At 43.5% G+C, this 13399-nt stretch overlaps 1 protein-coding gene across 1 annotated transcript in view; it reads right to left on the reverse strand.

Annotated features, from left to right (window-relative positions):
* Positions 1 to 13399, reverse strand: part of KDM7A (lysine demethylase 7A) — an 89707-nt gene that overhangs the window by 17600 nt on the left and 58708 nt on the right. Inside the window, exons 9-12 of the mRNA XM_060196685.1 lie at positions 12115 to 12221; positions 9148 to 9239; positions 6638 to 6727; positions 1533 to 1742 (exon numbers count right to left, since the gene is read on the reverse strand). Coding sequence (XP_060052668.1) covers positions 1533 to 1742; positions 6638 to 6727; positions 9148 to 9239; positions 12115 to 12221 — 499 coding nt within the window. The remainder of the gene's footprint in view (positions 1 to 1532; positions 1743 to 6637; positions 6728 to 9147; positions 9240 to 12114; positions 12222 to 13399) is intronic.

Below are 13399 nucleotides of genomic sequence, written 5' to 3' on the forward strand. Positions count from 1 at the left end.
CAGAAGGCATCAAGCTCTGCCCTCCCATGCTTCCCTGACTCCTTTTGTACAGCACGCCCTCTGTGTGCCAACCTGGCAGTGCCTACCTGGGCTAGCTTCCTGAAGCTACACCATTGCTCCTGCCCCCTCCGCTAGGGCACGAGCAGACACACATTCTGCCCTGAAGACCACGAGGTACAGAAAGCAAGCCTGGAGTGCAGCAGCTCAAGAAAGCTCTCCACTGTCATCTCCAGCCTCCCCCCGCTGCTTCCTGCTGCTGTCCAGCTACTAGGTCCCTCCCCGTCTCTGTGTCCACACCAGAACCCCTGCCCCACCAGCACTGGCAGGAACCACACCGACCAGACAAAGGCCACTGGGAGTCATCAGCACACAGGAACCCGTTTTTAACATAGAAGACTACCTCTGCTCTGTGCTAGCTGTTTTAACAGTGGAATCTTTTCCAGGAAGCTTGACCCTCCTGGACAGCTAAGAAGACTTAGCAGAACTCTTTTTGGTTTATTTTTTTCTTTTCTTTCTTTCTTTCTTTCTTTCTTTCTTTCTTTCTTTCTTTCTTTCTTTCTTCCTTTACTGGATAGACAGCCAGAAATTGAGGGGGGAGGGGAAGATAGGGAGGGTGACAGACAGAGAGACACCTGCAGCCCTGCTTTGCCATTTGTGAAGCTTTCCCCCTGCAGGTGGGGACCAGGAGCTTGAACCCAGGTCCTTATGCATTGTAATGTGTGCTTTTAACCAGGTATGCCACCGCCTGGTCCCCTTGCAGAACTCTTCAAATAGATAAACACAACTTATTTAGGCAAAGTATGATTTCCATACAACTTCTTTAATAATTCTGATTCAGAGACACCACTATCTTCTTCACTTTGAATGACTGCCTCACCCCTGTTTAAGAAAGATGACAGATCAAGAGCTCACAGCCAGCTCTCTTCCATGATTACCCTACACTGGCCTCATTACTGCCTCAGTTTCCCTGAATGCCAAGCTCTGGCCCTCAAGCCAGCATGTGTCAGCCTTACCATCTAACAGTCATCTGGGCTGACACTGAGAGTCAGGGTGGGCTTTGCACACTTGCTCCTCCCTCAGATCTGTGGGCCCATCTGCCTTCTGGTCATTATTAGACAGCAGTGTGACTGTCACTGCCCGTGGGGCTCTAGCCAACAGAGCTGAGGCAGCCACCAGCCTCAGTCCTATTGTCTGCCGTCCTTCCTAACAGCTGTTTTCTGAAACCCTGTTACATCCCGCCCTTCCTACTAGTAGTAGGCAGGGAGCCACACAAGGTCAAGGACCCAAGGATGCTCCCTCTGGTACCTTCCCCAGAATACACAGGAGCCCACCGCTCTTGGTCAACACCGCAACACCAGCAGACAAATATCACCTATTGTGCCCACTCCATACTGAGGCCTGGGAAGCGGACGGGGCCTGAATGCTGGGTGACAGTCCCTGCCAGGCACAGTTCAGATGGACTGGTCTCCCTCTACGATCCCTTCACAGAGCTGTCGGGATCCACCATGCTTCCCCCGTCATCATGCACTTGCCTCCTCCCACGGACACATCTCTAGTCTCCTGAGGACCTCTCTCGTGTGTAGCTCCAGGATGTCGAGGTTGGAAGGAGTGCGCACGTGATGATCTCGAAGCTTCCTCATCCTCCGTCGAGAATGGTAGGGGGAAGTTGCTTCGTGTGAGGATCGTGAAACTGGACACACAGTAGGAATTCCCTGAGATTTTACTGGTTTGCCGTTTTCCTCCTTTAAGAAATCAATGCAGAGTATTTGGGTCACAAGGCTACACACATACTGAAGTAACCACCCACACAAACATTTACCTTTAGAAGGCAAAATCCATTCAGTTCAATCATAGGGGGGAAAAGGGAGGTAGCATAGCGGGTTAAGTGCACATGGCACAAAGCACAAGGACTGGCTTAAAGATCCTGGTTTGAACCCCTCGCTCCCCAGCTGCAGGGGGGTCGCTTCACAAACAGTGACACAGGTCTGCAGGTGTCTGTCTTTCTCTCCCCCTCTCTGTCTTGCCCATCTCTCTCCATTTCTCTCTGCCTATCCAACAACAACAACGACAACAAAATGGGAGAAATGGCCTCCAGGAGTAGTGGACTCATAGTGCAGGCACCGAACCTCAGCAATAACTCTGGAGGCAAAAAAAAAAAAAAAAAAAGTCGTAAGAGGAACAGCTATGCTGGCATCTTTATTCTTGCTTCTCTCCACATAATATGCTGTGAACATCTCTTTTCACAGGCTGAGCTGTATTCTACTGTACCCAAGACAACTTAATGACTCAATATTGATCTTGGCTGCTTCTAGTTCCTTCTTATAAGTAATGTTTAATATATAATTTATATAAATCAGTAGCTGCTTTTTAAATTAGAGGTACATGTTTATGAAGCTTAAAAAAATTAGAGCTCTATAAGCAAATCATGAAAAGCAGCGGTCTGCTCCTCCCATTCTAATGCCCAGTCTCCAGCAGCACACACTTGCAAGTTTTCTGTGAGGAATGGATAATATTCCATTTTATGAATAATCAATACCCAAATTCTGCCTTCCTCTAATTTGTAATGGGTATTTTCTGGCAGCTGTGAATTATGTGGACATAACATGTGTATAACTGTTTCTGGACCCATTTTCAATTCTTGTGGGTAAATACCCAGGAGTTACAGCTCTTATGCCTATTGATATTGCTTGGTTGTCTCCAAATTCTAAATGACAGATTTAGACTTTTATTTCTTGGTTTTTCCAACTACAGGTACTATTAAATTCCTATTGGGGTAAAATGAAATCTTAATCCTTGTACATCTCAAGTGGATCAGTAAAAACTATTTACAACCCAGCACAACATACTATCATTACATTTCAATCTTTTGATTTCCTCCCTTGAATTTATAAATGCTTCACTTCGCATCTACATTTGTTTTCTATGTGCCGATCACTCAAGGATCACAGAATTCCCAACTAATGGAATGCAGACATTCAATCACACTAGGTAGACTGTCAACTCTCTATGTATTTTTAGAGACATTCCTTGTGGACAAGATCATCAGAAAAAGCACAAGTCAATAATTAAGAGTAAACTTAAAAAGAGTGAACTTCAGAAGCCCAGGAGGTAGTACAGTGGTTAAAACCTTGGACTCAAAGGCATGAGGCCCCCAGCTTCACATGTGCTAGAATAATGTTCTGGTTTACTCTCTTTCTCAATAATAAACACAGATAGATATGTTTAACTTTAAGATGCATATCCTGTAAGGCCCATCCCTTCGTCCTGAAGGGGCTGCATCTCCACTACGAGATGCAGCAGGAACCACTAGCACTGGCCCTGACTTCCTGTCTTTTCCTCTTCTATTTTAATCAGCAGTACTTGTCAATTCTTTTTTTTTTTAATATTTATTTATTCCCTTTTGTTGCCCTTGTTTTACTGTTGTAGTTATTATTGTTGTCGTCGTTGTTGGATAGGACAGAGAGAAATGGAGCGAGGAGGGGAAGACAGAGAGGGGGAGAGAGAGACAGACACCTGCAGACCTGCTTCACCGCCTGTGAAGCGACTCCCCTGCAGGTGGGGAGCCGGGGGCTTGAACCAGGATCCTTATGCCGGTCCTTGCGCTTTGCATAATTTTTTTTTAAAGATTTTATTTATTTATTAATAAGAAGAAAGATAGGGAGAGGGGGAGAGAGGGAGAGAGGGAGAGAGGGGGAGAGAGAGAGAGAGAACCAGACATCACTCTGGTACATGTGCTGCTGGAGACTGAGATCAGGACCTCACGCTTACGAGTCCAGCTCCTTAGCCACTGTGCCGCCTCCCGGACCGCGCCAATCCTTGATATATACTGATGGCCAGCCTCCTCCAACTGCTCCATGAGGACACAGCCCTTGTCGCCATTGCTCTAAGGCTGCTCTAGTTGGCAGGCAGGAAGCGGCGAGTACTCAGTACTGGGAAGATTAAGTTCCAGGATTCCTTCTTTGGGGAGACTATTCCCCTAGTTGGGAGAGCACATCCTCTGACCGTTTCCTTAGAAAGGACACACTGGAATCACAATCTTTTGCGATCTGGCTTTCTGACACCTTCCTTTCACCATCATATCTGACCCATACCTTGGCTGAATATAGTTTTGAAGGTTGCTGGCTGCATGTCCCTGACCCCAGAACCCCAAAGACTTTGCCCCCGGCCTTCCAGTTTGCAGTGTTACTGCTGAGAGGCCTAACAGAATCTACTATCCAGTTCTTTATGTGTGACACAGGCTATTCTCCCCAATGAATTTTGGCTATGTCCCGTCACGTTCTCTAAAACTTGCTCCTCAGGGACTCTGTTTACCCTACTTACCCACTATACTGAGCCTTCTGCAGAGCTTTCAATCTAGAAAGGTGTGTCTTTGAGTTACCAAGTATTTTCATTTTTCATTTTCTTTGACAGTTTTCTCCTTGTCTTCTCTTTCTGGAGAATGGCTAATATTTTGATAGTGACTCTATAAAGATGACCTAATTTCTTGTTATTTCTGGCTTCACTTTCTAACATCACGAGAGATTTCTCCAATATGATCTTCTAAGCCAGTTCCTTAAATTTTGTTTTTATTACATTTCTAATTTCAAAAAAAAAAAAAAACAACCTTTTCTCCTCCTTACCTCCCCCTACTCCTTTCTGTTTCTCTTCTCCTCTTCCTTTCCTCCTGATTATTACTATTATTATTATTATTATTATTATTATGGAGTCTGGGCATCACACATGTGCAATTTCATCACTCTGGCCCAAACCCCATAGAGGTAGAGAGACAGAAAGAACAAACACCACAGCACCTGGGCTTCCTATGCTATACAGCACTTCCCATATGGTGCTGGGGTTAAAACTTAGGCCACACGAAGGCAATGCATGTGTCCTACCCAGTGACCTAGTTATCTCTCACTTCCTTTTTAAATTTTTTTTTTATATTATTTTTTTTTATTAAATATTTATTTTATTTATTTATTCCCTTTTGTTGTCCTTGTTGTTTTATTGTTGTAGTTTTAATTTTTATTTTTATGAGAAACAAACTGAGAAAAAGAAATTGGGGGGGCCGCTGGTACACCTGGTTAAGCACACACAGTACTATGTGCAAAGACTGGTGCAAGGACCTGGGTTCAAGGCTCCTCTCCTCATCTGCAGCAAGGAAGCTTCACAAGTGGTAAAGCAGGTCTGCCAGTGTCTCTCCTTTTTTCTCCCCTCCCCTCTCAATTTCTCTATATCCTATCAAATAAAAATAGGGGGGTGGAAATGAATGGCTACCAGGAGTGGTGGATTCATAGTACTGCACTGAGCCCTAGTGATAACTCTAGTGGCAATAAAGAGATAAAGAGATATCAGAGCATCAATGTACTCTGACATGTGTGGTGCTACAGACAAAACACAGAGCCCTTACACACGCAAGTCCTATGCTCTGCCCACTGACCAATTTCCCCAGCTAGTCTTTCCTCTCTGAATGTCCCTCCACTATAGCCTCTGATTCTTTTTGTCACAGTGACAACATCTACTCTTTCCCTCATATTTAGGTATTTGGGCAAATAATTACAGAGTGTTTGTTATAAGTGCCTTTTTTTTTCATTTTCTATTTTGATTTTAGTCTCCAGCCTCAAAATTCTTGATCATACACATTTAAAAGACAGCATTAAAAAGTAATTGGTGGGTCCAGGGGATGGGCCCTGTGGAAGACCGCACATGCTGCCAAGCTCAAGTCCCATGTCCCCACCTGCAGAGGGGAAGCTTCACAAGCGGTGAAGCAGGTGTCTCTCCTTCTCTCTCCCTATGGCTGTCTTTTAACCTCTCAATAAATAGTGAAGAAAACTAGATACATCAGTGAAAGAAAACTAATGCCTTGATTTACCTTATGCTATATGGTAATTTCAAGATTAACCATTTACTAATGCAAAAACTTATAAAAAATATGTTTAGATCTTAGGGAAGGTAGAGTTTTCTTTGGAAAAAAAAAACTAATTGTAAATGACAAAGAATTAATAAACTGGCTATCTTCAAAATCAAGCATTTCTGTGGGGGCCAGGCAGTGGCGCGCCTCATTAAACACACACATTACAATGCACAAGGACCCAGGTTCGAGCCCCTAGTCCCCACCTGCAGCGGAGAGGCTTCACCAGTAGTGAAGCAGGGCTACAAATGTCTCTCTGTCTCCCTCCCTATGTCCCCATTCCCTATCAATGTCTCTCTGTCTCTATCCAATAATAAGTAAATAAAAATATTAACAAAAAAATTTCTGTGCATCAAAAGGGAGCAATGAGACAATGAAAAAATAAGCCACAGGCTGTGGATAAACATTCACTACTGTGTGTATGTGTGACACAGAACGTGTGTCCAGAATATATAATAAACACCTACAAGTCAATACTAACATACAGGCAAAGCTTCAGCTATATTGCCAACTGAAGGTACACATGTAAGTGAAAAGGTGCCCAATGTCATCAGTCTTCAGAAACACACAAACTAATAATCACAACTAAATAACGTTTCACACTTCATTAAACTACATTCTAGACTTCTCTCTGACTTCAGAAGCCTGAAAACCAAGACATTATTTTTTTAAGTGTATAAGAGCTTGCAAATGTCCGTAATATGGTGGTAGTGCTATCTGCTTTCAAAGCAGGTAACAAACACTTACCTCTATTGCTCGAATTACTTTAGAAAGTTCTTTAATGAGATGTCCAGGTCTAACATTGTCTGGAATTTCAAAGGCATGTTCAGATACCAGCTGTATTTAGATTGACAAAGAAAAAAAGACAAGTGAAGTTACTTACACGTTGATATGTAAAAAGGAACTAAACCAGTTTTGAGGTCTTCCAGATTTTACAGACACATCTAATTAACCAGTTCTTGGGGTTCATGGAGTTGGTGTCAGGCCACCTGGGAGATCATTGTTAACCACAAATCTTCTTAGGACTAGCCAACAATGGACCTGCCCGAGAAACACCCTTGTCCACTATCTGTTTTACAACACCTACTGTGTGCTGCCTAAACTCTGCCAACACCTCAAAGCTTCTCTACCAGCTACCACAGTCAAAATGGTAACTAATTATAATAGTCTGACACTTCATATGTAAAAGGGTAAGAAGAAGTAAAATATTCCTAGTTTCACAAGAGAAGTGTAATTTGAAAAATGTTTATAACATTTTCTTTTAATAGCCAAAGCAGAATAGGGAAAAGAAAGATCCCACCAACAGGAAAGAGTAATTAATGAACCACTGTTTCTATTGAACCACAAACTCCTATCATTTGTTATGCCTTTTTCCAGATATATTATCCTTTACAAATATCCTGGTATTTCAGATGCACTCAACATATTAGCTTTCACTTTTGCTTTATATCTCCTCCCAGACTTTAGCATAATTTATGAAAACCAACTAGGTCTAGTGCTAACTATGCATCAGGTAAAATACCGTCAAGTACATTTCTAAGTGTTAACTCACTTAAGGCTTCTCCCAGCACTGACTGGAACACTACTTTCTGCTCTTCCAAGTAAGGGAGCAGAAGCAAACTTTTGACTCCTGAGCCCACGCTCTTAACCACTGTGCTGAGCTGCCTTCCACTCTTGCGCAGGGTTAACAGATAAACTTCAACACAAACCCCACACTAAATAATATGTTCTTGACAAGTAAGTAACAGTATTCATTATTAATGAAGATTGGTGTGCAAAATACCGCCTTTTAGTTCAACATCATCTATGAAGTGTGCTGAAAACAGATTTGGATCCTACCCCAGATCTATTAAAGCAGAACTGGAGGGGGTGGGGAGCACAAGTGGGGAGGGGAGAGGGAAGGAGGTCTGTTTTTATTTGTTTTTTTAAATTTCTAAAGGTAATTCTGGTTAACACACCAGTCAAAGAACCACTTGTCTCAAGTATTTAGCAGAAAACAAATTGCAGATATTATAATGTATCCCTGATTTTGCATTTTTCTTGTTATCTGGCTTTATAATCTGCATGTGTTTTAATTTATCTAAATGATGTCATCTTTGATAGTGGAAAAAGTGATTTTTATTTCCCTGAATGTTTCCATGTTATCTTGCTCTAGTGGCTATGTAGCAATAAAAAGGTAGAAAGAGGGCACGTAAGACAGCATAATGGATATGCAAAGAGCCTCTCATTGCTGAGGCTCCAAAGTCCTAGGTTCAGTTCCCTGCACCACTATAAACCAGAGCTGAGCAGTGCTCTGGTAAAACAACAAATAGTTAAAATTAAATTAAATTTAAATTTAATTTTAAAAAGGTAGATAGGCGTATAAAATCATAGTCTCATAATACATTTTCAGAGCATTTTTAAGTGGACATTCAAGGAATTCGTATGGAAATATATTTTCACCAGCTCAGATATTTGTCACTTAATAAAGTGTTGTGTAGAAGGTGCCAACAGAGAAATACAGGTGATGACACCCTTGTTCTTCTAGAGCTCACAGACTAGTTAAGGGGAAAGGAGTAACTGTTTTACAGACACAACTTCTATTTCATGGAAGCAAAAGGGAAAGTACACTCATTCCAATGGGGAGAGATCTGAGACGACCTTGGGAGGAAGCTGGATTCACATGCGAACCAGACCACTATTTAGAAAAAGTGCAAAGTTCTTGTTTAGAACTCACTTCTTCCTTCATTTTCACCTAAGACTAGCACAGGGGAGAGACTTTAGTCTTTGCAATTGTGGAGCTTCAAATCTGAACTCTGCCAGATGTCTTGGGCAAGTTATTAAGACACTCTGGACCCCAGCTTTCCCTTCTGCAAAATGGTGAGCACAACAGCACCTGGGCCTCCTGGAGCTGCTGGAGGCCACGTGAGAGAGAGTACGGAGACACAGACTAAGCACCAAGTGCTGCCAGTTAGCATGACTCTGCCTGTTTACGTCCTAGCCGGTATCCTAGATATGCTCGCATCAGTGTCCTTCCCGGAGTACAGATTAAAGAAATACTCAGGGCGGGGCTCCTCGTGAAAACAAAGAGAAACCACTACAGCTATGCATACCGTACACTACAGCTATGCATACCGTACAATACAGGCTGCGCCTTGAGCAGGATTTCTAATCCCATTGCCGCCGCTCACGAGCATTGCCAACGTGGCCCAAGGCTTCCATTTCCCTGGCCCTGCCATATGGGCAAAAACCATCAGATCATCTCGAGAGGTACTTACTTCTTTCTTCATCCATAACTTTAAAGCAGTGTGTAGTGCTTTCACTCCCTGCACTAGGTACGTCTGAGGCTGGAAACCGTCTTCTCTCAGTTCTGGGGGAACAGAGAAGTGGGGAATGGAGTGAGAGTGTTCTGGAGATAAAGGGACTAACTTCAGGCCTTGAACAGACACCAAATTACAAATGAATAAAGAGAACTGACTGAAAAGGCAAGGAGGAGAAAGAACTGCACTGTAGTGGTGGTAAATGTTCTAGGTAAAAGCAAGCTCACAGTCACACTGGAAAAGAGGTCAGATGTCAATGTCAGCACCCATCTACTCATGTGAAGTCTAAACATGGACAAGATTAAACTGCTTTAGCTAGTGACATAGGTGATAAAAATGAAGAAGCATGCCGATAAATTAGGACAGCGATTCTCTCCAGAAGGGATCTATCTGACCACTGGTCTGCTTGTCACCAGGCTCTAGTCTGAATGAAATCACCAAGTACTGCTGGGTGCCTGGGACAGATCTGGTTAATGAAATGAAAACATCTCTAACCTTAAGCCACAAAGAGTATTTCATAGTAGTTTTTTTTAAGTCAAGGGCTATATGTTAGATTGGCACCATAAGACCTCAATATTTCTGAACTCCTAATGGTCTAAAACAAAAACTAAATATGTGTGTGTGTCCCCAGCTCTAAATAGTTATTCTAAGGCTATATAACTCTGATTCAAAATGAACAGCAAAATTCTGTCTTCCAGGCAAACTCTTAACTTATTCCAAAAAGTTGACTGATGAGCCCCTCTTAGATATAATGGGGGAAAAAGAACAACCCCAGGTAGGTGTGTGTGCGTGTGCGTGTGTGTGACTGAGGGGGGAAAACCTGGAAGAAAGTGCTCTGAATTTTTCTAGTTACAGAAAGGTGAATCTCTTCCCTGGAGGGCTTAGTAACTGAGGGATATTTCAGAGAGCAAATACTTTTACAAGTACTTCTGTGCTCCTGCATTTCTATGCTTGGACTTGAATAGGATACTGTGGACTTAGTATATGAAGTCAGAATCTAATAGAAATTATGTCAATTCTAGTTCATGGAGACATTCCTGCAACCAAGAAAATACCTGAAAACACTGAACAAGTCAGGAATTAAGCAAAGAGAATGTGACATTTCTGAACCAGCAACATGTCTTGTGCAGAAGCATCTGTCCTTCCTCATTCCTGGAGACCCCATCTCCCTCACATGCATCTGGACCACCAGGATGTGGTGGACTGTACTGCAAGGTGTGGGCCAGGGTCTCAATAAATAAAAAGGAGTGAGCCTGGATGGAAACAATCCATACAGGAGCCTTATTGTTTTATGATGGACAGACTGTCTCAAAAAGTAAGTTTTTGATTTTCTTTTTATATCTCCACTCTTTTTCCTCTGTGTAATTTTTAAAATATTTATTTATTCCCTTTTGTTGCCCTTGTTGTTTTCTTCTTGTTGTTGTTGTTATTGATGTTGTTCGTTGTTGGATAGGACAGAGAGAAATGGAGAGAGGAGGGGAAGACAGAGAGGAGGAGAGAAAGACAGACACCTGAAGACCTGCTTCACTGTCTGTGAAGAGACTCCCCTGCAGGTGGGGAGCTGGGGGCTCGAACCAGGATCTTTAGGCCAGTCCTTGCACTTGGTGCCACCTGTGCTTAACCCGCTGCGCTACCGCCTGACTCCCTTTTGTGTACTTTTTAAGTGGAAAAAGAAGCCAATGTTTCTTAAGAGACTTGACTGTTTGACTTATTTCTATCTGCTCTTCTGAGAGCTACATAGCAAACTGACTAGAAAAGCTAGACAACAAAGGGGCTAGGCAGTGGCATACCTGATTAAGTGCTCACATTATAGTGAGGAAGGACCCAGGTTCAAGTCCCTGGTCCACCTATAGAGGAAAGCTTCATGAGTGGAGAAGCAAGACTGCAGGTGCCTGCCTGTCTATTCCCCTTCCTACCTCTCCTCCTCTCTCAATTTCTCTCTGTCTCTATCCAATGATAGATAAATAAAAACATTTTAAGTATAAGGAGGAGAGAGAGAGAGAGAGAGAGAGAGAAAGAAAGAAAGAAAGAAAGAAAGAAAGAAAGAAAGGCTAGACAACAGAGAATCAGACAGCTGGACTTACCCAGGCACAAGTGCAGCACAAGCAGAACATGAATGGATGTCAAGTGCTGTCTAGTCTACAACTGGCAGCTAGAAGAGCAATGTTAAACCAAGAGATAAAAACCACCACACCGAACTGAACTTCCACAGAAAGCTCAAACAAAGGGACTCCCCCATCACCACCAAAAAAAAAAAAAAAAAAAAACTTTAAGCACAGGCTCAGTGGCTGACCAAAGTCAGCTTGTGCAACCAGGTGCTGAGTCTTCGCTGACAAATGAAATTTGAGGGCAGGGGTACTGGCATTCCCCAAGTCTCTTAAATTTTAAAACCAAACACAAGGGGCCAGTGGTGGTGCACCCAGTCAGCACACACATCACTATGCACAAGGGCTCAGGTTCGAGCCCCCACTCCACACCTGTGGGGGTGGGGGGGAGCTTCACTAGTGGTGTCTCTCTTTCTCGTTCCCTATCTTCCCCTTCCCTCTCAATTTCTCTCTGTCCTATCAAGTAAAATAGAAAGGGAATAAAAAAAAAAGAAAAAGAAAAAACTCAAACAGACCAGGTGAACTGTTCTGAGAGCGAGGCCCTTTCAGGCGCTGCTGGCGTGAGCCGACTACTTGAGCACCAGATGGGAGGACAGTTTCCAGCAGAGTCCATGCTGCTCAGAAGAAGCTCTCCTGTGCCTCACTTGTAAGGCTCTGCACCAGAGACTCCAGTTTACTAAAATGTTCAGTGAGATGAGAAGATAACACAGGGGCGGCAGACATACCACACAGAAAGGGGCCCTCTTGTCCATGGCTTCAGTGGATTTACAAGCCTCATGCGCCACCCCACACACAACAGAGTGTGCAGGTCAGTGATTACCTTTCAGCATTTCCAGCAAGTTTTTGGCTACAAACCAACATATGGCTTCAAAGAAAGGGAATTTGAATAGATCTGGTGTTTTTAGCCTTTTCTCCATCTCGTAACACCTAAACGAAAAAAATTGGAAGAAATTCAGTACCAAGGTTTTCAAAGCTAAAGGAGGTAACCAAGTTAAGATAATGTAAGCAGGCACTCATAAATACGACCAGTCAAATAGGTTACAGAGAAACTCCACACCTGGGGCCCGAGAAGTGACTCATTACACAGAACACATGCCTTCCGCACACGAGGCCATGAGTTTGACCCCTGGCACTCCATATTAACAAAACACCAGCTCTGATCATTCCCTTTTAAAAAAAATAAAACACTGGGAGTCAGGCGGTAGCGCAGCGGGTTAAGCGAATGTGGTACAAAGTGCAAGGACCAGCCTAAGGATCCCAGCTCCCCACCTGCAGGGGAGTCGCTTCATAGGCAGTGAAGCAGGTCTGCAGGTGTCTTTCTCTCCCCCTTCCTTTCTTCCCCTCCTCTCTCCATTTCTCTCTGTCCTATGCAACAATGACTACAACAACAATAAAACAACAAGGGCAACAAAAGGGAAAATAATAAAAAAAAAATTTTAAGAAATAAATAAAACACTACCTTTGGGCATGACAGAACACTTATGGCCTTAACAAATATGACAGTGAATAATTACACTAGCAAAAAATAAAAAAACCCTGGGGGCTAGAGAAATAGTATCAGGCTTGTAGGCCTAAGCTTTCCAGTTGGATACTAGTTGCCACATGTACCGGGGTAGTGCTATGGCCTGCAAATCCCCCCCACCCCCGTGTGTGTGTGTGTGTGTGTGTGTGTGTGTGTGTGTGTGTGTGTGTGTGTGTGTGTGTGTGTGTGTGTGTGTGTGTGTGTGTGTGATATAGAACAGATCTTTTAAAAAGTCCACACTGGATGGGCTCAGTTTCAGCAGACGCAGGAGTCCAGTGTGCCGTCTGCTGGTCTTTGCTGGGAGCCCCTGCATAGTCCAAGTGGCAGGAGCCACTTGCCTCCAGGTATAACAGAAACAAAAGTCACACCTGACAGGTGTGGAGGCTGCCCAGGCTAAAATTTACATCCCTGAGTGCCACTGTCTTTCAGAATAACCCCACAGAGGCAAAGCTTCTGGCTTCCCGGGGACAGGCCATGCCACCAGAGAGGCCTCATTCAGGCAAGCTGAACATAGTCTTCCTGTCCTGGTGCAGTTTATCAGCTGGGGATCCTTCTGCCACCAGAATTTGATCTAGTAGCTTCC

This window comes from Erinaceus europaeus, chromosome 8 (genome assembly GCF_950295315.1).
Source record: "Erinaceus europaeus chromosome 8, mEriEur2.1, whole genome shotgun sequence".
Classification (NCBI taxonomy): Eukaryota; Metazoa; Chordata; class Mammalia; order Eulipotyphla; family Erinaceidae; genus Erinaceus; species Erinaceus europaeus.